General features: G+C 42.7%; 1 protein-coding gene across 1 annotated transcript in view; it reads left to right on the forward strand.

The window, feature by feature from the left end:
• Positions 1-3,163: 3,163 nt before the first annotated feature.
• Positions 3,164-23,970, forward strand: part of LOC116393538 (unconventional myosin-VI-like) — a gene marked incomplete at its 5' end in the record, with an annotated part of 40,876 nt that continues 20,069 nt past the window's right edge. Inside the window, 11 exons of the mRNA XM_031865933.1 lie at positions 3,164-3,341; positions 3,487-3,578; positions 4,268-4,340; positions 8,748-8,875; positions 9,411-9,506; positions 9,809-9,979; positions 15,175-15,213; positions 15,379-15,472; positions 21,756-21,886; positions 21,976-22,053; positions 22,745-22,874. Of these exons, the coding sequence (XP_031721793.1) occupies positions 3,164-3,341; positions 3,487-3,578; positions 4,268-4,340; positions 8,748-8,875; positions 9,411-9,506; positions 9,809-9,979; positions 15,175-15,213; positions 15,379-15,472; positions 21,756-21,886; positions 21,976-22,053; positions 22,745-22,874 (1,210 nt within the window). The remainder of the gene's footprint in view (positions 3,342-3,486; positions 3,579-4,267; positions 4,341-8,747; positions 8,876-9,410; positions 9,507-9,808; positions 9,980-15,174; positions 15,214-15,378; positions 15,473-21,755; positions 21,887-21,975; positions 22,054-22,744; positions 22,875-23,970) is intronic.

Here is a 23,970-nt window from a genome sequence, read left to right on the forward strand (position 1 = left end):
TCGTATTTGGTAAAAAAAAATAAAAATATTGTGCTGTTTGCTTTTTCTCCATTCCTGGTACAGGTGTTTCTATTATTTTGTCCACCCAATTGATATCAATGAGGAAAGCCTAAATAACAGAAACACCTCTCTGTTTGAATCAATAGAGTTCAACAGTTCACAGTTCAGAATGAAACACTCGTACGTGAAGAAGGCAATTATTCATTGGACTGGTGAAGTGAAATGATTAATGAGGGAGAAGCGGGTGAGTAAAAAGGGGGAGGGAGTTACTTGAAAGTGTTTCGTGAGTCATTTCAATAGAGCGAGAGGTAAACCTGAGAGGGGGCGGCAAAGAGTGAGGTCAGAGGTTAACCTCTGGTGAGTGTGGGATTAGTCCGTCAACCCGGCAGCCAGACATAACTTCTGTGGTTTCAACACATCTACGTTTCAGCAACACTTCTCTGACTTCATTTAGTCCGGATCGTTTTCTACCTGAAAGATTTACTTGTATTTCTAGAAATCTGTCGTCGGCCCACGCAGGCTGCTCTCATCCGGCACACGTAGCTATACCGATGAAAAAAGAACGCAAAAACCCACACCTAACTTAGTTATATTTCATCATCTTTTCCTTAACCAAACTAAGTATTATACGATCTTTTTCTAAACCCAAGTATTATACGATCTTTTTCTAAACCCAAGTATTATACGATCTTTTTCTAAACCCAAGTATTATACGATCTTTTTCTAAACCTAACTAGGTATTATACGATCTTTTTCTAAACCTAACTAGGTATTTTACGATCTTTTCCTAAACCTAACTAGGTATTTTACGATCTTTTCCTAAACCTAACTAGGTATTTTACGATCTTTTCCTAAACCTAAGTATTATACGATCTTTTTCTAAACCGAAGTAGGTATTTTACGATCTTTTTCTAAACCTAAGTAGGTATTTTACGATCTTTTTCTAAACCTAAGTAGGTATTTTACGATCTTTTCCTAAACCTAAGTAGGTATTTTACGATCTTTTCCTAAACCTAACTAGGTATTTTACGATCTTTTCCTAAACCTAACTAGGTATTTCACGATCTTTTCCTAAACTTATCTAAGTATTTTACGATCTTTTCCTAAACTTATCTAAGTATTATACGATCTTTTTCTAAACCTAACTAGGTATTTTACGATCTTTTCCTTAACCTAACTAGGTATTTTTACGATCTTTTCCTAAACCTAACTAAGTCGTAAGTTGTTTCCTGTGAAGATGGAAGTTTATTTTAAAAAGACGTTAGAAGAAAAGATGAGAAGTCAATTTGCTGCTTTGACATTTAAAGTGAGTGATCACTGGGAGGTTTACAGGTTACAGGAAGTTATTTTTATCACTAAAACACAAGAACGTCATTTTGAAATCTCCACTCTGCAGATCGTTTTAAAACGTTGTTGAATGTCAAAAACAAGTGGACGTGCCCTCAAACTCCGACGTGTAGATGAGTTAAAGGAGAACAGAATCGGGATGTTTTCGGTACATTTCAGAGCTGAAACCGTCCATTTTAAAGTAGAACTTGTCCTCGTGTGGTGTGTTTGAGGACGCAGTCGGACAGCTTGAGTCCTACACAAGGAGACGGCAGTAATTACACTGAGATAGAGACACATTCACTGAGGCTCATGGGGAATACATATTAGGCTACTTGTACCATTAGTGTTCTGACATTATGCTGCCCTGGCATTTAGACCTCTTGGTTTTTAAATGAGCGGCGTATTAACACCTCTGGCGGCGGTGGCGGCGCTCCAGCTCGGAGGAGCCGGCGGCATGAATTAAACATGGAGGTGGAGAGAGAGGCCAGAGGTGGAGGCGAGGAGCTGTGGGAGTGTTGATGGACGACAAGTCGGAGGTTTCAAGTCGGGTTCCAGCTGCTGAATTGTTCTTTTTATTGTGTCGATGTTTGCAGAGCAACTTGGTATCTACATTTAATCTTTGCGTCATAAATACACTTTATTAAAACGTAGAATTAATAATGGCTTCAATAAGACTCAACATAAGACTCGTCAGTCGAGAATTAACTTGTTGTGAAATGTGTCTGTTGGTGGTTTAGTTTGTCAACCTTTGTTTGATTGTGTGTCCAAAAACCTGGGACACGAATGCAACACATTCGTGTGTATATATAAATATAATATATATATAGTATATAAATCTGATGGGATTGCAGGCAGCGTACAGGTGCAGAAGTGACTTCCTGATTGCAGCTTTAGGGACTTCTGGTCGTCCTATCACAGCGCGAAGTGTTAGAAAAGCTGCAGGGATCAGGCTCCAGTATTCCCAGTGATGTAGCATGTGGCTTAAAAAGGTGTGTGCAGAGGAGATAATGCATCACCTAGAGAGAGAGGGATGGAGGGAGGGAGGGAGGGAGGTGGGTGGGTGTTGGGAGTCGGCGCTCTGGGAGTTGTTTCCTGCCGTGTCCTTGAGTGTGCTGCAGCTGAAGTCCCGAGCAGAAGCTTGAGCCTCTCAGCAGATTAATGCGCTGCATTTTATCTGGCCCACAGATCACTCCTCTTTTTGTTCTGCCGCTATTGAACCGTGCACTCACACACAGAAGCAATTACAATACCTCCACACACACACACACACACACACACACACACACACACACACACACAGGTTATAGCCGCTACCTCTCACAGCCAATCTGTCTTTCTTCAGCTGTCAATAACACAATTATCTGCTCGGAGAGTCAGACGAGTCCTCATCGTTTACACTGAAGGAGGAGACGATTCATGTTTACATTCATTATTTCAGCCAATGAGCTCAACGCAGCACAATATATATTATAGATCTTTAAGTTAGCGACGTGACGCTAAAGAACCGATAAGAGGCTTCAGTGTCTTTAGCCCAAAAATACATGATTCAAATCACTCGTTTTGTCGTGGTGTCTAAAACACAAAGATACTAAATGTACAGGAATATAAAACACTAAAGCAGCATGAACATCATGAACCAATAAATAAAACACTGCATTCTACATATCCAACGTGTTTCCACGTGTCCACAAGCGTTCAAAGACCGTCGGAAAGATGGAAATCTGACGATAATGACACGTTTACATCTCCTGGCTGATAAACGCTGTAGTTTTCTATGTATTCCACACAGAAACACTCCTTACCTCTGTAACTCACCATGTGACCTGTCACTCTTTCATCCCTGTGTGTCTCCAGAGTGCCGCTCAAAGTGGAGCAGGCCAACAACGCCCGGGACGCGCTGGCGAAGGCCGTGTACAGCTGCCTGTTCGACCACGTGGTGACGAGGGCCAACCAGTGCTTCCCCTTCGAATCCTCCGCCAACTTCATCGGCGTCCTGGACATCGCCGGCTTCGGTCGGTACCCATCAGAACCCTCTTATCAATATATATCAATATATATATTTTAATGTTTCATATTTAGTCACTTAGATAAATAATGACGCGATGTCCTCGTCAGAGTTCCTCTGACTGACTCTCCGCTGCTGTTTCCGTTCTACAGAGTACTTTGAACACAACAGCTTCGAGCAGTTCTGCATCAACTACTGCAACGAGAAGCTGCAGCAGTTCTTCAACGAGCGCATCCTGAAGGAGGTGAGAGCTGACGTTCACCTCCAGAAACCTCCTCCCATCACCAGCCAGCACTGACAAACAGCCGCAAGTCAAAGCACCCTTTGATTTAGACCTTTAAGTGCTTCTCTTACTGTGAGAGTAGGTGTCATTTCTTATAAAAGTATTCATTTTCCAAAGCTCAGACACCTGAAAACATGAAATCCAACCTTTTTAAAGGAGCGTTTCATCCCGTAACATGGTGTAGTTTCCCCTTTTTGAAAGTATGTGTTGTGATGATTACCGGTTAAAGATGAAACCCTGGATGATTTCTCTTCAAAATGACCGGACGTAGAAAGTTTTCTGTTGCTTTCCGTAAACTTTGTGTCTCGTATTTGGATGAATCTCTTCATCTACAGACGTCTTCAGCACCCAAACAACCATTGGAGACGTGAAACCCCACGCCGTCCCAGTCCACAGTGTTCCACGTCTCTTATTTTGGAAAAGAATGACGTAGACGTATCATTTTTTCTTCTTCACATAACAGACTAGACTCTTTAAGACGCCCATTCTTACTTTGCATGAAAGTGTAGCAGCAGAGAGCGCCGGTCTAAGTGGCGCTTTGTTAGAGAGCTAGAAAGCCCTCAGAGTCCCCGTCCTCCTCCTCCTCCTCATTAGACGAACGCGGATATCGTTATGGATTCTCATTAGAAATGTCTCGTTTTGCATTCCAGGAGCAAGAGCTGTACCAGCGGGAGGGGCTCGGAGTCAACGAGGTTCACTACGTCGACAATCAGGACTGCATAGGTACGAAGACGCCACTCGACGCTCTGCACTCACGATAACCTTCGTGCATTCAGAGCAGCTCCGGTGGCTCGACCTCCATATTTGTGTGTTTTCTGCTTATTCTGTTATTTGTATGACTGATGTGTTTCCCCGTGTGTGGAGCTCAAGCTACACAGAAGAGGAAGAAGAGCACAAAGCTGGCTGTACTCATCACGAACTAAATATTCAAACTGTGTATTAATATTCAGATGGTGCTTTTAATGTCTAGAAGCATTTAAAGAATCCATCAGAGCAGTGAATTCATCAGCTTTCTGCAGTCAATGTGTTCAGACATTCTTGCCGTTGACATACAGGGTGTTTCTCTCTGGTTTGAGTCTGTGCTGACTTTCTTGTCTTGTTTTAGCTCTTGTAGTTCTTAACTCGACATGCTTTGCAACTGTTTTTTAATCTTTGATGTAAGACTTGAAGGTCTTCACTTGAATCCTGACTTGCAACTTTCCTGTCATGACGTGGGACTTGTAGGTTGTAAGTGACTTGTGACTTTCCTGTGTTGACTTGTGACCTTTTGGTCTGAACTAGGCCTCTGATGAAGGGCTGTCCTGTCTTGTTTTGGTCATTTGTACTTGTTGGTCTTGACTCACAACTTTCTAGTCCTGTTGAAGCTCTTAACTCGGAACTTGACTTCTCTCTCTCTCTCGTCTTGACTTGAGACTTTCCTCGATCTGGGTCTTGTCATGAAAATCTCAGGACATGACTTACTGTTCCGTCTTTATTTGGGACTTTTAGATCCTGACTTGTGACTTGACTTGTAACTCCCTAGTCTTGTTTGGGGTCTTGTAGTTCTTAAATTGACTTGTCTTGCAACTTTTAATTGGTATTTGGAGGTCTTACTTTGGAACTTGACCTGCAACTTTCATGTCTAGACGTGGAAAGTTGTTTTGTAGTTTTTGACTTGGGTCTTGACTTGGATTTTTCTGTTCTGTCTTTGGACTTGTAGGCCGTAACTTGGGACTTGACTTGGGACTTGTTTGCCTTGACTCAGGACTTAATGTGGGACATCCAGATCTTAACTCATGGCTTATTTGCAACTTCCCAGTCTTGTAGTTCTTACGTTGACATGTCTTGCAACCTTTAATTGGTACTTGTTGGTCTTGACTTGCAACTTCCCAGTCTTGTTGTATGACTTGAAGTTCTTCACACTGAACTTGACCTGGTACTCCTTGTTTAGTGTTGTGTTTAACTTGGATCTAGACTTTTCTGTCTTTATTTGGGACTTGTTGGTCATGACTTGAAATTTGACTCGAGACTTCCCAGTCACGTTACGGGAACGTGAAACTGTTGTGTCCCAGCTTAGACCTTGACGTTGGACTTCTATGTCTTGGACTTGGACTTCTATGTCTTGACTTAGGAAGTGAAAAGTGACTTTCCTGTGTTGTCTTTCTGGTCTGAACTTGGGACTTAGATTAAGACTATTAGGTCTTAACCTGGCCGACGACGTAGGACTTTCCTGTCTTGACTTAGGACTTGTCTGCGTTCACTTGGGACTTGACGAGGGACTCGAAATAGAACTAGAACCTGGATTTATTTTTTTAGCTAAGACTTGAGCTTTTGTGTTGCCTCCGCTACAGCATTGCAAACATAGCTGTAGGTATCACTTCCTCTCCGATGCTCTGTCAAACAGAGCTCTGTTGAGTCACTGCCTGAGGTTTCGCAGGTTTTTGCTGCTGGTCCTGGTTGCTTTGTAGTATTCATGCTTTTAATTTTCTCACTCTGGGGTTCCAGTCTTCTCGAGCTACACGGGAGTAGGAGTTGTGTTTGCGAGCCCAGGGCTGCAGAATGCTGCTCATTATTGGCCTCGATGTGCTGCTGGCTCTGAGCCCTCGGTCAGCCGGCGCTCCACAGTTTGACCCCGGAGCCTCGGTGCTGTTTCACGGACAGACAGAGTGACGGAAGCCCTCGGAGCATGTGAACTCCTGTCCTGACTGAGACACGTCTCCATAAACAGGGAGGCAGATGGATGTGAGCTGGTTTAGAGGTGAAGGAGGTTAATTATGCTTTTTGCTGATGTCCAGCTCTGTGAAATAGCATCAATATTAGATGCTGAACTACAGCGGAGCGACAGCTGGAGGGAGGCAGCAGTCAGACTGTTTACAACGAGCTCTTTGTATATTGGCTCGGAAAAAACTGTAGATTACCGAAATGCATTTGTTTGTTCGGGCTCCTGTTGTGTGTTCTGTGAGCAGCGGCGACTCGGTCCACACAAGCACCAGAGAGCACATAAAACTCTCTCTTGATGTTGCAGGAAATTGAATCTGTACAGACGGGAGATACGTGACATCATGCACAACGAAGAAGAAATTAAAACAAAGATTCAAGTCCAAACGGGCAGTTTTATTTGTTAACGCTTCGTTCATTATGGCCGCTGTGCTCCCGTCTGTGTTCATGTTGTTTTCCTTGAGACTGGTAGAGATGGTAGATGGAGGGATGAGGGGGGATGGATGATGAGGATGATGGGATGTCTCCGGGGGGTTTTGAGTAGGAAGTCTGGCTGCTGGTCAGAGGTCTCGGTTAGTTGGACGCAGTGAGTTTGTGAGTAGGAGTCTTTGTGCATCTCCAATTCATGACTCAGAAAGACGCGGTGAGTCATCCTCCGTGACTTCCTCCTCAGTCAGTGAAGCTGTGCTGTAGTTTACACCGACACCTCTCCAGGCCCTTCACCGGGTTCACTGTGTCTCTGACCTTTCTCACCACTTACTAGTGTTTGTGACACCGTTGTTGACGTATGCTGCAGGAATCGAGCCTCTTCTTCGTCACACGTTGGGAGCTCGCCAGTCGCCGGTTTTATAACACACAACGTGAGCTTTGTGTGGGAAGAGATATCCCATCAAATACACTGCATTGTGACCGGAGAGACATTCTGAAATGATGTAATTGAAGGTTCATAAAAGTATATTTCAGTTCAAGCTATGGTCCATTAAATGAGTCAGTTTAACATTGTGTTCTCCTGAAGTGGCTCTTTATCTTCCCATCGAGTTGACCTCTCCTGTCTGGACTGTGGACTCGTCGCTGACTTCGTATCAGATCCGTTTCATAGCTCCATGTTGATGCAGTACAAGCAGATCTTTCCTCCTTGTTAGTCGTGCTCCTAAATGAAGTGCTCGCTCTCTTCATTACTCTATCGATTGAAGCTCCAGCCTGCAGTGTTCATTACTGTACTGTAGTGCTCATCGGCCCTCTTCCAGAGCACATCCAGTAGTTGTTCTTTAGACATCAGTCTAGCTTTGAATGCTTCATTTTTTAAACTTGTGGTGTGTTAAAGTCTCTCTTTAATGTGTGACACAGTTCTTTATTTAAGATCCAGATGTGGAAGCAAACATTATTAAACGTCTCATGTAGACGTGAATTGACTGTTTCAAGAACCCTGCAGACTCATTTAATCCATGTTTTACTAAGCAGTAGTAGCAGCAGTAGTAGCAGTAGTAGTAGTAGCAGTAGTAGTAGTAGTAGCAGTAGTAGTAGTAGTAGCAGTAGTAGTAGTAGTAGCAGTAGCAGTAGTAGTAGTAGTAGCAGCAGTAGTAGTAGTAGTAGCAGCAGCAGTAGTAGTAGCAGTAGCAGTAGTAGTAGTAGTAGCAGTAGCAGTAGTAGTAGTAGTAGTAGCAGCAGTAGTAGTAGTAGCAGCAGCAGTAGTAGTAGTAGCAGCAGTAGTAGTAGTAGTAGCAGCAGTAGTAGTAGCAGCAGTAGTAGTAGTAGTAGCAGTAGCAGTAGTAGTAGTAGCAGTAGCAGTAGTAGTAGTAGTAGTAGCAGTAGTAGCAGTAGTAGCAGTAGCAGCAGTAGTAGTAGTAGTAGCAGTAGTAGTAGTAGTAGCAGTAGTAGTAGTAGTAGCAGCAGCAGCAGTACTACTACAGTTGTGACAATAATGCCACATTTTATCGTTCAGTTAAAAATAGTCAAATCTGTACAGAGACACAACAGTACCTGCTCATTGTGTCCTTAGTTTGAACTGCAGTTTACCACTGGTTTGCATAAATGAACTCGCTCCACATTGTTGGCTCTTAAACCTAGTTTCCCTAAAGATTGAGGAACACGGTCGTGGAGGTTTTTTATCCAGAAGCTAGACGTTGAAATGACTTTTCTATCATCGTGATGAAATAAACCACGTTTGCACCTCCAGGTGTTCAGTACTGTACGGATATTATAATGATAATAACAATAATGGTAATGCAATTAAAATAATAACGGTTTGCTTCCCATCACCTTCTGAGTCAGACCAGGTCAACGAGAAACTCTTAACATTTCCACACCTCCTATTCCATTTAACTTTAATTGGATTTTTAATGGTTTCCTTGGTTTAATTGGTCGTGCTGCCCGGTTAGCCCTCAGGTGGTTCCGTTAACGACTAACCGTCGTGTCCTCGTGCTCCTCTCACAGACCTGGTGGAGGCGAAGATGGTCGGCATCCTGGACATCCTGGACGAAGAGAACAGGCTACCTCAACCCAGCGACCAGCACTTCACCGACACCGTTCACAACAAACACAAGAACCACTTCCGCCTCACCGTGAGTCCGCTCTGAAACAGGAAGTGGCTCCTTTGAACCGGGGCTTTGAATAAGAAATTGAAGTCTGTGTTGTTGTTGTTTTTTATGATTTGTCTTTATCTTTAAAGGAAGGTAAGATGGCCGGTTGTCCATAAATTGTCACATTTACCTGTAAATAACTCTCTTGTTCTAGTTCGTTCTCCGACTATTATCCCTTTACGTTTAACATAAAAACAATACATATTCCATGTCGTTTCATTTTTAATCCATAAACAAATGTTCCAAAAGGTGGTTCAGGTCCGATTCAATCAAATGTATGACGTCATGAGGCTGAACACTGACTCTTAATCTTCATCTCCAGAACTGAGTGATTGACAGGAGCGGGAATTAGCACGTCATTGTAAATGGAACATATGCAGGAAGTCTGCTGAGTCTAAGTGTTTTCCTGTGTGTGTGTGTGCGTGTGTGTGCGTGTGTGTGTGTGCGTGTGTGTGCGCGTGTGCGTGTGTGTGCGTGTGTGCGTGTGTGTGCGTGTGTGTGTCCGTCCGTCCCTCAGGTACCCAGGAAGTCTAAGCTGGCCGTCCACAGGAACGTGAGGGATGATGAAGGATTTATTATCAGACACTTTGCAGGAGCCGTGTGCTACGAGACGGTGCGTTTTCACAGAACACTCTCCTCCGCTCGGCTTTCTCCTGGAAGCCGTCTTTGAAAATGAATGTCACACAAAAATGATTGATTTAGTTTTTGTTTAATCTCACTGGACACTTCGGACCAAAGCAAGAGACCGTTCAGATGACATCATGCATTTTACATCGTCTCATATGAGTGAGGCTGCATGTTCTGTGTGTCTAATATATTCTGATATTTGTCGATTGGCCTGTTCAGTGAGCAGAGGCAGCCGGATGAATCATAGATAATGAATGAAGTCTGAGAACTTGTTGCTTTTGTTTTTAGACCAAGTTTGTGGAGAAGAACAACGACGCCCTGCACATGTCTCTGGAGTGTCTGGTCAGCGAGTCCAAGGACCGCTTCGTCCGCGAACTCTTCGAGAACTCCAACAACAGCAAAGACGTGAAGCAGAAAGCGGGAAAACTCGGCTTCATCAGCGTCGGCAACAAGTTCAGGGTGAGTTTCTGGCTGAAATGAACTGAATTTGTTGACCTGAAATGCTTATTTTATAGCAGAAAGTGAACCTTTCTGATGTCGGATGGGTTCAACACCACGAATCCCTTAATAGTAGATTTAAAAAAACAACGTGTCGTCCCTTCTATTTTTAACTCTGCAAATATGCAAGAAACACAAAACACAAGGGACCAGAAATAAACTACGGGGCATAAAATCTGCATTCTGCAACAACAGCCCTACTGTACCTCCTGCTGCCAGAGCTGTAGTGATGATGCCAACGTATCAGGGATCAATGAGTGATGGAGGCGCAGAAACGCATCACGCAGCACCTTTAACAAGAGATCTGACAGACTGTGGCTCTTGTGGTCAGGATGAAGCCAGCTCAGGTTCATCTTTACAGAGATCCCACGAGTACATATTAAAGAGACCGTTCTGATGTTGTTAATCTCTCAAACACTGATATCGGCATTAGCCTCAAGAATCCAGAAATCGGTCGGCTGTAACGCCGTCTGAGTGGAACACAGAGTCTCTCCGTCAGAACAGGAAGTGCAATTGTCTCTCTGTGTGAAGTTCCACTGAGTTTCACAGTACATTCAGAGAACACAGAGCAGCTTCTTTGTGTTTTTTTTACTTTCCTTAACTGCGACTCCTCCGGCTCAGCATCTCACCTTGATATGTGCTCCAATGTGTCACCTAACCAAAGGCAACGGAAAAACAAATCGCAGCGCTTGGCTCCGCTCGATCGTGTGTCCTAAAAATAACAAAAACAAAGCACATAACCCGAGGGAACGATGTCCGGCTCTGTTACCAGAGGTCAGAGAGCAGCGTGGTGTTCAGGGGCGTCGGGGGAAATGCTTTGTGGTTTCCAAAGGAACATTGGCGTCTTTGATGTACACATATTTTATCCTTTCATGTGTACGGAGACGTGATTTATATGTGAAGTACGTCGCTGAGACGCTGTCCATCACTGAGGAGTTAGATCCTGCAGCCAGAGCTGACAGATTCTCAATTCCATGAAAACACTGCATTATGTGTTTGTTTTATCCGGGCAGATTCACCCTAAACAATGTTCTTACGGTTGTTTTGTGTTATTTTATTTTGACTCAGCCGGTAGAGACGCACGGGAAACATGTTCATGCATCATACATTTCATATTTTCATAGTAAATGATGGTCCCATTAAGAGTAAAGTAGACCATACAACTGGGTATGCTTGTGGGCGGGGCTTACATGGTGATTGATGTCCTCCAACTTTAACCCTTTCACAGTTTTCAGTTCACGAAAGTTATTTGTAACAATTTAGCCTCCAAAAAATGTTTTACTCAGCGTTCGGTTGAACTTGAGCTCCACTCACTCGTGTCACTTCTGGTTGCAAAAAAACCAAGATGGAGACGACCAAAAACCAAAATGGCGACATCCAAAAAAGCTAGATGGTCACTGATAAAACCCAACATGGTGACTGCTAAAAACAAAAAAGTGAGTGACAAAAACCAAAATGATGATGGCCAAAAACCTGAAATGGCAGCGGCCAAAAACCAACATGGTGACCGTTAAAAACCAAGATGACAACGGCCAAAATGACAAACTCCAGGTTTCAAAACCTTAGTCCAGAAACCAATTGGTGATGTCACGGTATCTATGTCCACTACCTATATGCAGTCAGATAAAGGTGGACAGGAAGAAGCATGAAGGAGCAGAATATTAGCATCAACACAGCTTGGAGAGTGTCTGAAGTGTAAAATGTAGTTTTGATGACATTATGAATGTGACACTATGGGCATTTTAGTGGATATTTAGTGCTATTCTCCTGACGATAATAATCATGGCAAAAGTTAATTTCCAAACTGATACCAAACAACAAGCACACACTATGTTGCCTTTAAATGTTTTACAAAGTTAGAAAACTTATTTTAGAAGATTGAAGCCCGGAGCTCGTCTCAGGGTGGATTTGAACCGGCTCCGAGGAGATTGAGTTTTTATTAGCTGTGTTTTCCTAAAACCTGCCCTCGGTCCCCTCTCTCTCCACCCGAGCTGTGATTAAAGTTCAACAGGTGGAGAGGAGGATTCAACAACAGAGAGGCGGAGGGTGGAAATGAGCGGCGATACATCTGGAGTCAGTCGAGGTGACGGGAGAGACTTCGGGCTGTGGAGGACGTGGAGGTTTTCATTATAACCAGACAGTATTCTGTCCCAATAACGGCACTCAATATACCCCAGAACAAGAGTCTTGATCCGATGGCTCATCCAGACATAAGTCGACCCTCTTTTAGCCTGAATGGGAAACAAAACAAACAGTGGGATACTTAAGGAAAGTTTGTCGTTAATCACTGGGAAATGCATCGAATGAGGACGTAAATAATTAAAATAGCAGATTTCATACACACGTCTGTTTCAGAGAGCTTTACAGGCATTACAACTTTAAAAGAGATTCTTTATTAACTCAAGTATTTGGACAAATTTGAGGCCACTGCAGATAAAATGAAATTATGTAAGTGATAATAAATATAACAAACAAATAAATGAAGAGACCAAGTCTGTCATATTATATATGTAGACACTATTACACGTTATTTCACACTACTATACATTTAAACTGTATTATAGCTCTTACAACATGCAAAATAAATGGTTTTATTGTCATGGCGCTACTAGCCATTAGCTGCTAATGGCTCCTTGTAGCTGCTAATGGCTCCTAGTAGCTGCTAATGGCTCCTAGTAGCTGCTAATGGCTCCTAGTAGCTGTTAATGGCTGCTAGTAGTTGCTAATTGCTTCTAATGGCTCCTAGTAGCTGTTAATGGCTCATAGTAGCTGTTAATGGCTGCTAGTAGTTGCTAATTGCTGCTAATGGCTCCTAGTAGCTGTTAATGGCTCCTAGTAGCTGCTAATTGCTGTTAATGGCTCCTAGTAGCTGTTAATGGTTCCTATTAGCTGCTAATTGCTGCTAGTAGCTGCTAATGTGTCCTAGTAGCTGCTAATTGCTGCTAATGGTTCCTAGTAGCTGCTAATGGCTCCTAGTAGCTGCTAATAGCTCCTAGTAGCTGCTAATGGTTTCTAGTAGCTGCTAATGGTTTCTAGTAGCTGCTAATGGCTCCTAGTAGCTGCTAATGGCTCCTAGTAGCTGCTAATGGCTCCTAGTAGCTGCTAATGGCTCCTAGTAGCTGCTAATGGTTTCTAGTAGCTGCTAATGGCTCCTAGTAGCTGCTAATGGCTCATAGTAGCTGCTAATGGCTCCTAGTAGCTGCTAATTGCTGCTAGTAGTTGCTAATGGCTGCTAGTAGCTGTTGCGCGTCTTGTCTACAATCTCTCACCGTTTGTTCGGCTTCACCGCGTCGTTCCTTCATTGACCCTCGTCAGTTTACATGTATTTACATTTACATATATTCACATTCTCATAACACTGATGCTCCTCATGTCCTTGCTAGAATGCGCTTGAATAATGCATCGCCATCACTAAATGTAATGAGAAGTTATGAGGTGAAGAACGCGGCGGACCGTCCAGGGAAAGGGCCGACCTACTATTGTTGGAATATTAATGACTCATCAATAATAAAAGAGTTTGATGATTGAAGCATTTCTTTTGTAACAGTCTTTGTCGAGTTTTTAATTCACACTTTAAAGTTATTCATGATGTGAGGGTTTCAGAATGTGCATGTGTTCTTCCACACAAAGACAAAACCCTTATCAGAAGCTCCACCCGACTGGGCCTCCAAGCTGAGTAAAACTAACGCAACAAACTTTCCGGTTCAGCCGTTGGAACTAAGATGTTGATGATGCACATTTCTAAAAAGGTTCTGCTTATCAGAAATCCTGCACTGCTGTTTTTTTTTCCAAAGTGAGTCACATCAAATGTAAAGAGTTAATCCGTCTTGACCCTCGACAGCCTGCAGAGTAAGAGGATTCCTGCTAATGCATACCAAACTGAAAGGCTTTATCTCTCTCTGGGTCCTCTCTTGTCAACCTCAGCAGCATCTCAAACTGTCTCAGATTAATTCTTGAAGTACAATAACAGTGAAAAGGACGGTTATATGTTCGGTCAAAGTGCTCGACTGACTAGAGATTCACGCCTTCATTTAATCATGAATGTGTTGAAACAATTCAATTCTATTTGTTTAGCCCAAAATCACGAGTGACTAACGAGCCTCAGAAGGCTTTACTTTCATATCTGATGAGCTGAGAGCGAACAGTGAGAGAAATCAGATTGTATCTCGAGAAGTGTTTCTTTCTTTGCATAAATGCTGAAACTACACTGTTTGGTATTTATACGATATTTACTGCTAAATATAGTGAAATAAGTACGGAAGCCCGGAGAGGCAGAAGTTAGAAATGGTGATAATAAAAACCAAGAAATCAAAAGATTTGTCACAGTTAAAAAAGCTCAAAGTAAGGCTGAACTACGGAAGCCCTGAAAGGAAAGTAAAACATGTTTTTATCACTTAAGAAGAAGTGAGTAAGAAAGATTTTGCCAGGATAATTGTTCTTATTTATTTCTTTCACGTGTGAAACCGGTTGAGAAATAAATGTTTTTGCAGGATCATTTATTTTTAAGGGTTTGTTGTTGTAGTTCTCATTCTGGCCACAAGAAGCCAAAGTGCACCACTTCTGTCTCATGTTGTCAAAAGGACGACAAGCATCTAATGCATTCATTCTAGCCAAAAGAAAAATATGACCCTCTAACACACAATATATATTGTGTGTGTGTGTGTGTGTGTGTGTGTGTGTGTGTGTGTGTGTGAACCTTGTGTTTAATGGAGAAATTAAAGCTCATTAAAACATGACTGCTATCTTACTTGCTAGCAGTATTTTTGCTCCCTGTAAGAGCATGCAGGTGTGTCCTATAGATATAAATATAGATATAAATGCTCCATAACTACTGGAGGCACCTTTAAGAGCTTTAACTGGAAATGAGGAATACAGATCTTCAGGATAAACTTCAGAGCTGTATTTCTTTTACTTGCTGTGCACGTTATTTGAAATGTTGGACGTCAACATATATTATTTGAAGGTATATAGAAGCACATATAGCATTATAACTAATGTTAATCTGTTGGTGTTGGATACACAGTTGTGTCTTTGTCATTACGTGGAACAACTACATGAACCAGAGTTCAACTTGTCCACAACATGCGTTTCTTTGTCTCTGCATTAATCACACAAAAAACTAAATGTGTTTTGTTCTTTCTCTTGTCTTTCTGCAGACTCAGCTGAATATTCTCCTGGAGAAGCTGCGCAGCACGGTCAGTGTTTCCTCCCGATGATTCCGCGTTACATCTGCAGTACAGTTGAGCTTATTACTGTGACACGGTGCTCCGTGCACCATCGTACGGCACCGTGTCCCGAGTCACAGCGTGATGGATATCTGATTTCCGTCTCTCCGTGTTTCCCTCGTTCTCCTCCTGCAGGGCTCCAGCTTCATCCGCTGCATCAAGCCGAACCTGAAGATGATCAGCCACCAGTTTGAAGGAGCTCAGATTCTCTCCCAGCTGCAGTGCTCCGGTCAGTGAGACCCTCATCCTGGTGTTTGACCTGATGTCAGGAATGTTCATTGTTAATCAGGACAGGGTTGAAGGTGTTCCTGTGATTTGAAACAGGTCGTTACTCTGGAACAGAGCTCGTTCTTCCTGAATCCACATGATGAATACCCATAAAATTCAGTTTATTCTAGTTTCATTATGTTATTCTTAACATGTCCTCTGCTCTAGTTTTACATCCAGGTGACGATATGGATATTATTAGTGTGTACAGAGGAATATCCTCCTTTTTACATCTTATTTCAGTTTCAGTGGTACTTTTAAATCAGTACATATATTCTTTATTATGTGATGCTATGAATCCAGGGGTGGCAGCTGGAAACAGAACCAGATTTGGGCAAGACTTCCTGAGAAATACTTGGATGTCAAGTCTCAATATTACATTTTAAATGACAGCTTTTAAAAAACAAAAGTGGAACATGTTCCTTTACGATCTATATTCTAACATATGTGAGGATCTAATAGGAAGTTAAAGGAGCTCTCCGCTGATTCCACAGCGTGTGTCCAGATGTTTATTGAGTTCTACTGTCGGTGTTAACGTTAGAATGAAGCCTTTAGTGTCTCCAGCTGTGTGATGAATATGAATGTGTGAAGGAGGTTTTCTTACTTGTCTCTCGCTCCAGCTCTCTATCGGTACCAGGGTTATTTTAGTCACTGAAACTAAAACAGTAAATAAGCAGTGAAAAATATTGGAAACTAAATAAGAACTTAAAACTAAACTGAAGATATTAACTGGTTAAATTGATTTCACTTTTAGTTTTTTAGTTATAATATTTCACTTCAGAAAAAAAGAAGATATGAATTTCTGTCGACTCTCATAACATTAAACCACATAAATCGAACACTTTACCTTCCAGCCGACGGATCTGTGCTTCACATCAAACACTGAAGTAGGTTAAAGATCCCTAAACGCGTATCTAGTACGTACACGCAGCTACTCACCTCTGAGACATTAAACCTAAAACAAACTGACAAGAAATACATTTAAATCAAAGCTAGACTAAAAGTAGCAAACAAACTGAAAACCAATTAAATTCAAAGGAAAAACTAAAATAAATTATAAACAAATTGTAAAATTCTGAACTATCATAAACTTAAATGGTACATAGAGATCTTGTTTCTGTGTAGAACATTACACAGTAAAGCGTCTCAACACATTCCGTTGGTCCGTAGGTTTGTCGTCTTCTGTATCATCTCTCTGCCATCAGTACATCCTGTCTTTGTCTCATTGCCCCTTCCACCCACACAAACACAAGTCTACAGAACAGTGTCTTCACCGGAGGAGAAATAAAACGGTGAATAAACACAAACCCTCTAAAAGATAAAGAACCAAGGACGAGCACCTGAGCAGTGACTCGCCAGCCAAAACATTTACAGCCAGCAAAGACCTCTTGTGTCTGGAACGCACCTGTGACTGAAGTTCACCTCGTGGATTTCAAGAAAGCCTCTTGAGAACTTTTGAAGGGGCCGTAGACGAGTGTGTTTCTTCAACCTGTCATTGTGAAGTAAACTGACGGCACAGTGTATTGCCTACAGAATGAAGACCGATACGCCTCACTTTCTCTGTGCAGATCCGTCTGCCAAAGGAGGCGATGTCATGGTAAAGATGAAGGTTTCATTTACGTCACAAACAAAGTGCGTCAACCAAAACAGGAAGAGGGTAGAGCTTCTGTTTCCCCCGTTAGCTGTCGGTAGCTATCACCAGTTACCAAAGAGCATCAATGGAAGTTCTTCACTTACTTTCTCCAGCAGAGGAAACGGTGGAACTCAAGATGTAGTGTGTCCTGTCTGTGTCCACAGCGCTTTACTCATGAAGGACACTAGCATTAGCTCCAAACGTCATGCGCTCATTTGCATATTGGTGACATCATCGTGCATTCGTTACAGCATAAAGCTTGGGGGTTGTGTTGTTGCAGCGAAGAGATTCTTCCAAGATGAGAGGGACTCGTAACTCTGAGAAGCGTTGAATATAATAAATCTGAATATATTTCTTGGTCTGAATAAATCGCAAAATTTGCCGCTTGTTGCTGTGAGGAAACGGAAAGCAATGTGGTGACAGCAACAATAAAACCACTTGGAAACGTTAAGGGGCTAAAAGTTGTCTGTTGCCACTTAAACCGAAAAAAACATCCAAAGTTTAATTTAGTCAGAAAATTAACAAAAATAACTCCGATCACATTTAACAGCTTTAACCAGATCACGTGTTTGTCTTTGGCGGCTGTTATTTCCTGTGTCTTGTGCTCTAGATCTAGGTTCCTGTCTTGTGAAGCTGCTTTGTGACTTTGATACCACTTTCTTAAACTTATCCCCCAAATCAAAAAGCCTGTGACCCCCCCCCCCACCAGATTTGGAAGAAGAGAAATGATGAGCTCGGGTTTAATATCCTCAGAGATTCTGACTCTGCTCTCAAGCACACAAACTCAACGATGCCCTGTTCAGATTCTGCTCCCCGCCAAGTTCTTTATCACTTTTATTGGACTGGGAATGGAGGCGTTGATCGTTTGGATGAGACTGGGGAGGCCTCAGTGTGCCAACGTGACACTGAGGCTTCACAATGGGCAAGAATCCCAAAATAACATCACTGAAGTTCACTAATCCTACAAAGGACGTTGTTGCGTGGCGGCTGTGGCTCGGAGGTAGAGCGGCTCGTCTTTTGTCGAGATACTGAACCCCAAGTGTGTGTGACTGTGCGTTAGTTTAGATCCTTTCACCATCAGTGTGAACTGTTGTGCTTACCTTCCATGTGGACTATTTCTTTTTTTATAAAGACTTTTTTTACTTCATGTTTGTTTGTTTTAAATCAGCCCAATCTAGTCTGAAACACTTCCTTTGCTTGTCTGTCTGTGTAAATGTCTGTTTCCTCTCTTTATTTGCCCACAATCGAATAGCCTTCGTGGATTAATACAATTTATTTTACAAATACAAGTCCATTCACCATTTAAAGACACAAAATAATACATATTTGTGTTTTTGAACATCGTTGTTGGACAGCAGTGTTTCTGTAAAGAGATTCACCTCAGAACCTTTAGTGGGAATAACTTTCATTTACTTTAAAAGACTTTAAACTGTTCACCTTCTGTCTCAACTCCGGTGTTGATTTGTTGTTTTTGTTCCCTGACTAACGGCTCGTGTGAGTATTGTGTTTTTTAATCACTGTACAAGCAATAATAAGATCCAGGATTCTACAGTATGTCTGACGCTTATCCTGACAAATTCTGTCGTTAATCTGGTTCATTCAACAAATACAAAGAAATAAACTCAAAAATGAGTTTTCCATTGTGGTTTGCAGCCCTGAAACCAGATTTAATTGCTTCCGGCGACGGCTGGATTCTGTGACCAGAGCAGCCTTGAGCTTGTTCTTTTGAGCAGGAAGCACCAGATAAAGGGTTTAATTAAATTAGTGACATATTGAGGCTGAGTAACACCTTGTAGATTAGAAACTAGAAGTAGGACTTAATATCATGACTTGATAACAACAACATTGGCGTTTTACGCAAACAGCGGATACTGTGAATGTACAAGTTACAAAGACAGTTATTAAAAGTTACACTCTATTAAAACAAGTCCACTGAGGGCAGGTGGGTCAAACAAACGCAGGACTTTCACCCAGGTGACCGCTGTTCATGTCCCGCGAGAAACCAAAAAGTAAACGCTGACATTCCGTTTGTTTCATCGCGGAAGGAAGTCCGCTAAGAGGCGCTTGTTTGTATCCGGTAGCTGCGTTGGTCCTTCTTACGTTACTATTTGAACACGAACCACGATCATGGGAAACGGTTCAGGCACGTTCAAAGAACACTTGGCAGGTGATTGGATGAACATCTGTCAATCGAGCCGTTGTCTTCGCAGTCGTGCTTTGCTCTTCTTTCAATGAAGAAATACTCTGCAGTCTCGCTGTTGTCTCGTCTACGCTAGCCTCTTTCAGAGTCGTTGCCAGCGGCTCCTCGCAGGATGCTGATTGGTCCGTGCTCTGGTTTACAAACGCTTTACTTGAAGCCTGACGAGATGTATTTTTTGTGTGACATGTGATCCCACAAGTCTTGCACGATCTTGTACTCCAGCAAACTGAAGCTAGCCGCTCGTTTCACATCCACAACGCGTTTCTGCTCGCGTCATACGAGGCTGATAGGAAACGCATTCGTGAAACATGTATTTTGATTGAGAAACGTCGAGATTCAACGTATCCAGCGGTTTTACAGAAACGTACAATGGCGACATTTATTCTGGCGACTGACTGAACAACCAGTGGGGGATTTTACGGGGAACCAGTGGAGGGAGACTAACCCCAGGATTATACGGTCAAGAGCTCCGGTTGCTGGAACCACCAGACTGGAATAAGAGGCTTCGGGTTAGAGAGTCGGGTGTCTGTGTTCAGTGTTTCCCCATTGGAAGGACTCCAGGAGGAACATTGCCTCGATGTAACAGTTAAGACGTCTCGACTCAGGGCCACACAAAGATTAGCGTTTCCTTCGGGAAACGATTGTACGGCAATTATAACTGGAGGTCTCATATGAGAGATGTGCACCTCGGGGGCAGCAGTTAGCGTTCAGCTTTATCTGAATACACAAGAGGAGAGTTGTATTATCACAGCTGTGAGACAGAGGGAGTTGTAATGTGCTTTCCAAGTTTCCTCTCCACACAATTGGCATCAAAACTCATGAGACCAGATTCATCTTCTGTAGGATTTCACATCTAATTTAAGCAAATGATGTCTGCTACCAGCTTTGTGTGAAAACAATGAAGATACAAACTCAACGCTAACAGATCATACAATCCAACTCAGCTTAACTTGTTTTAACAAATTCATACAATGAAAAATTGTCAAATATCACATTTTCCACTTACTAATACACTAAAGCAGGTTGCATCCCAGAGCTTTCATGCACATTTTTCTTGTTGCATAGTGTTGGAATGTGTTTTTACTGAAGCTGAAGTTTTGAAATGATGAATCCTAGTAGACGCCAACATCGGCACATAAAATGCAAAAGCTAACACTGGTGTTGTGCACTTGTGTTAATGCCAACAGTGGCTTTCAGCAGCCTTGGCATCATGCTAACATTGGTGTTATACAGTTTGCAGAAAGGCTAACTGTTATTATGTTGATATGCTACAGTCTCATGACGCGTCGAGCTGCAGCGTTGGGTTTTTCAGAATCAGTCGATGTGTTTAGGAACCAGGGAATGTCCTCGAGCTCTTCAATGGTGACGTGACGCTGTGAAACTGGATGTACTCAATGTTGTGCAGGGGATTGACACAAAAACACTCAACACTAGAAAATGACTTCTGAGGTGACTCGATGGCATTTTCAAACTGCCGCAAGAGTGTTTCATTTACGCTGAACGGCAATTAGCAGCGTCTGTCTGCTGTGAAAGAGTTCTGGGAAATGAGCCCTTTGATGTCAGCTTTCACAGCAGAGTGAGAGGAAAGAGGGTACAGGGGGTCTCCAGGAACAAGCTAAGGCAATGTGTCAACGGGAACAGTCTGCAAAGTCCTCACAACGTAAACACAGACAGACGGCGCTGACGAGAGGGAGCCGGGTCACAAAGTTCAAATCACAAGTGGAGTAAACGACGCTGACGAATGATGCTAATTGGCTTCACTGGTTAGACGTGGTCTGCTGTTTTCATCACATTATTTCAAAGGTAAAGGTTCATTGTTGGATTTGTTGTGCTAAACATCACTAACAATAATGTTTATTGGTACCAGATTATTTAATTACAACCAAAACTAATGATTCTCTGTCTATAAATAATAAAATACATTAAAACACAAAGAGATTGAAGTAAACTTAAAGCCAAGAAACTTGTGAAAACAGTAAAATGAACTAAAACCTCGTCAAACACAAATACAGTCACTGATATGCGATGATAAAAAACGTGATTTAAAGATCTCCTCAGGTCGGTCACTACACAGTATTGGATGCTTGACTGCAAAGGCTCCCGTCACCTCCATCTCTCAAATCTAGACCTTCATACAACAAGGAACCACAGAAACAAGAGATCTGATGCATAACTGAGGGAGAGGCCTCTCAGGGCTTCGTACCCAATCAATAATATCTTAAAATCAATTCTAAAACAAGCAACCGATCAATAACCAGCCTGAAATGGGCAAAAACTTTATTTAAATCAGGAACTATTTGATCACAGAATAAATAAACAGAGTTTTTGATTCTTCTTGGAGCTTCAATACCCAACTGTGTGTAACAAATACCGTTTGGATTCATTCTCTGTGACTCCTCCCTGCCTCTGTAGGTATGGTGTCGGTGTTGGACCTGATGCAGGGCGGCTTCCCCTCCAGGGCTCCCTTCCACGAACTCTACAACATGTACCAGCAGTACATGCCTCCGAAACTCACCCGCCTCGACCCGCGGCTCTTCTGCAAGGTGGGTCCTCGGAGCCCCAGCGAGCTTTCATCATCATCACCTCAGCACATTTCCATGTTTATTGATGCTCCTCCGTGTTTCTGTTGTAGGCTTTATTCAAAGCTCTGGGACTGAATGAGAACGACTACAAGTTCGGTCTGACCAGAGTGTTTTTCCGGCCCGGCAAGGTGAGGACCCCCCCCCCCCCCCCAAAGAAAGCCAATAGATTCAGTGGGAAAGCACATTAGTCATGTTTGGCTGCTGAGGTGAGGGTTTTTTGAAAGAACAAGAGCCAGCAGATGTGTTGTTTTGTATTTACTTCCCCAGCAGATGAATAATTCATCACATTTAGGTTAGACGTGTGGTCTCTAGTGGAGGGGGGGTGTTTGCTGCAGAGATCCTCGATACACAGCGTGCAGGAAAATAAATATTAATATTCAGAGAAAGAGCTCAGAATTGACTAGAGGTAAAACAGCTGTTCTCTAAGATGATAAAGTTATACGTTTGCAAGAAAAATCGCAGAACTGATCTGAGATTAAAGTCACAAATTTTGGAGAAAACAAATCTTTGTGTTTTTGAGATTCGCCTCTAATTCAGGAAGTAATGCTCGGTTATAGCCTCCAGTATACGTTTGTAATTAGCTGCAGTGACTGTAAGGACATCAGTAGAGCGAGTAAGGCAGCGGTTTGTTTTTTACAAAGTCAGCAGTTTCTTTCTACATAGTCAGCAAACACTCTTTCCATCTATGGCGTCGAATCTAAAATGCTTCCACGAGTTACTTCTCCGGTGGTAAGTAGAAAGACTTCATCCACCTGCTGTTGGCTGAACATCACTGTGTTTCTGACCGCGTAACCCCCCCCCCCCCCCCTCTGTTTCCAGTTTAAAGAGTTTGACCAGATCATGAAGTCGGACCCGGACCACCTGGCGGAGCTGGTGAAGAAGGTCAACAAGTGGCTCCTCCACAGCCGCTGGAAGAAGGTCCAGTGGTGCGCTCTGTCCGTCATCAAACGTAAGCAGCGTCTGTTCAGAGGGAACGCCGTCAGGGTCCAGACCCCTTTGATCTGTTAGCTCACATGGTCACATGGTTGTGTGGGCGGGGCATAAGTGGAGGTGCTAAAGTTCTCTGAACACGTTGGTTAACGGTGGTTATAAAAGCTGAAGAAAATGCGTTGAGTTTCTCTCAATGAGGAACTTTTACCTGGTCCTGAACCAGTCTCAGTTTAGTCCTGATCCTCTAGGAGCTACACCAGTAAACGAGGTGCAAACCACTGAGCAGGACTGCAGAGGATTCATGCATCGGTACGATTAGGAGCTTTCATTTCTTATTTGTTTAAGCATCTTGTAGAGCCGTCGACAAGAAAATAATATTCAGAGAAAGAACTCAAAATCTGAATATTCTCTGAAATATAAAGTCATACATTTGCTTTGTTTTGTTGTTGTTTTTGGTCAAGGAACTGCATCGCTGGTAAACACTACCTCTTTTGTCCACAGGGACCGCCAAAATCAACACAAAATAAAAGTAGCTTGTCGTAGCTTAAATATTAACCAACGGGACCAAATTAGCCGACCACTACGCTGCTGGTAGACTACAGACGGAAGGATCCGGAGAGGACGGCCGGCTAGTTAGCGAGCTAGCTCCCTGCCGTCACTTTCAGCACAATTATCCTTCCAGACATGTTGGAAATCCCATCATGCAAAACACGAGAGGGATCATTGTGCACAGACGGCTCACAGAACCCCCTCGGGGGGGCCCTGTGGACGGAGCAGAGAGCAGCAGTGAAAACAAACCGATGGCTGCTGTTAATAATGTGGAGGTTTAGCTCTTCATCACTGCAGTCTGAGGAGAGTTCACGTCACTCACTGCTGTCATAACGCTGCTCTCTGTTTGTGTCTGCCGCCATTACTCTCAATGCTCCATTACTTTTCTAGTAGTTTCTCTCTTTCTGTCTCGTCTCTTTTTCATTTATTCTCTCCATATCAACACCAATCTTTCTCTTTTATTCTCTTCATATCTACACCAATCTTTGCCTTTTATTCTCTCCATATCTACACCAATCTTTCTCTTTTATTCTCTCCATATCTACACCAATCTCTCTTTTATTCTC

The sequence above is a fragment of the Anarrhichthys ocellatus genome, unplaced genomic scaffold (genome assembly GCF_004355925.1).
Source record: "Anarrhichthys ocellatus isolate YVR2014 unplaced genomic scaffold, GSC_Weel_1.0 scaffold34, whole genome shotgun sequence".
NCBI lineage: Eukaryota > Metazoa > Chordata > Actinopteri > Perciformes > Anarhichadidae > Anarrhichthys > Anarrhichthys ocellatus.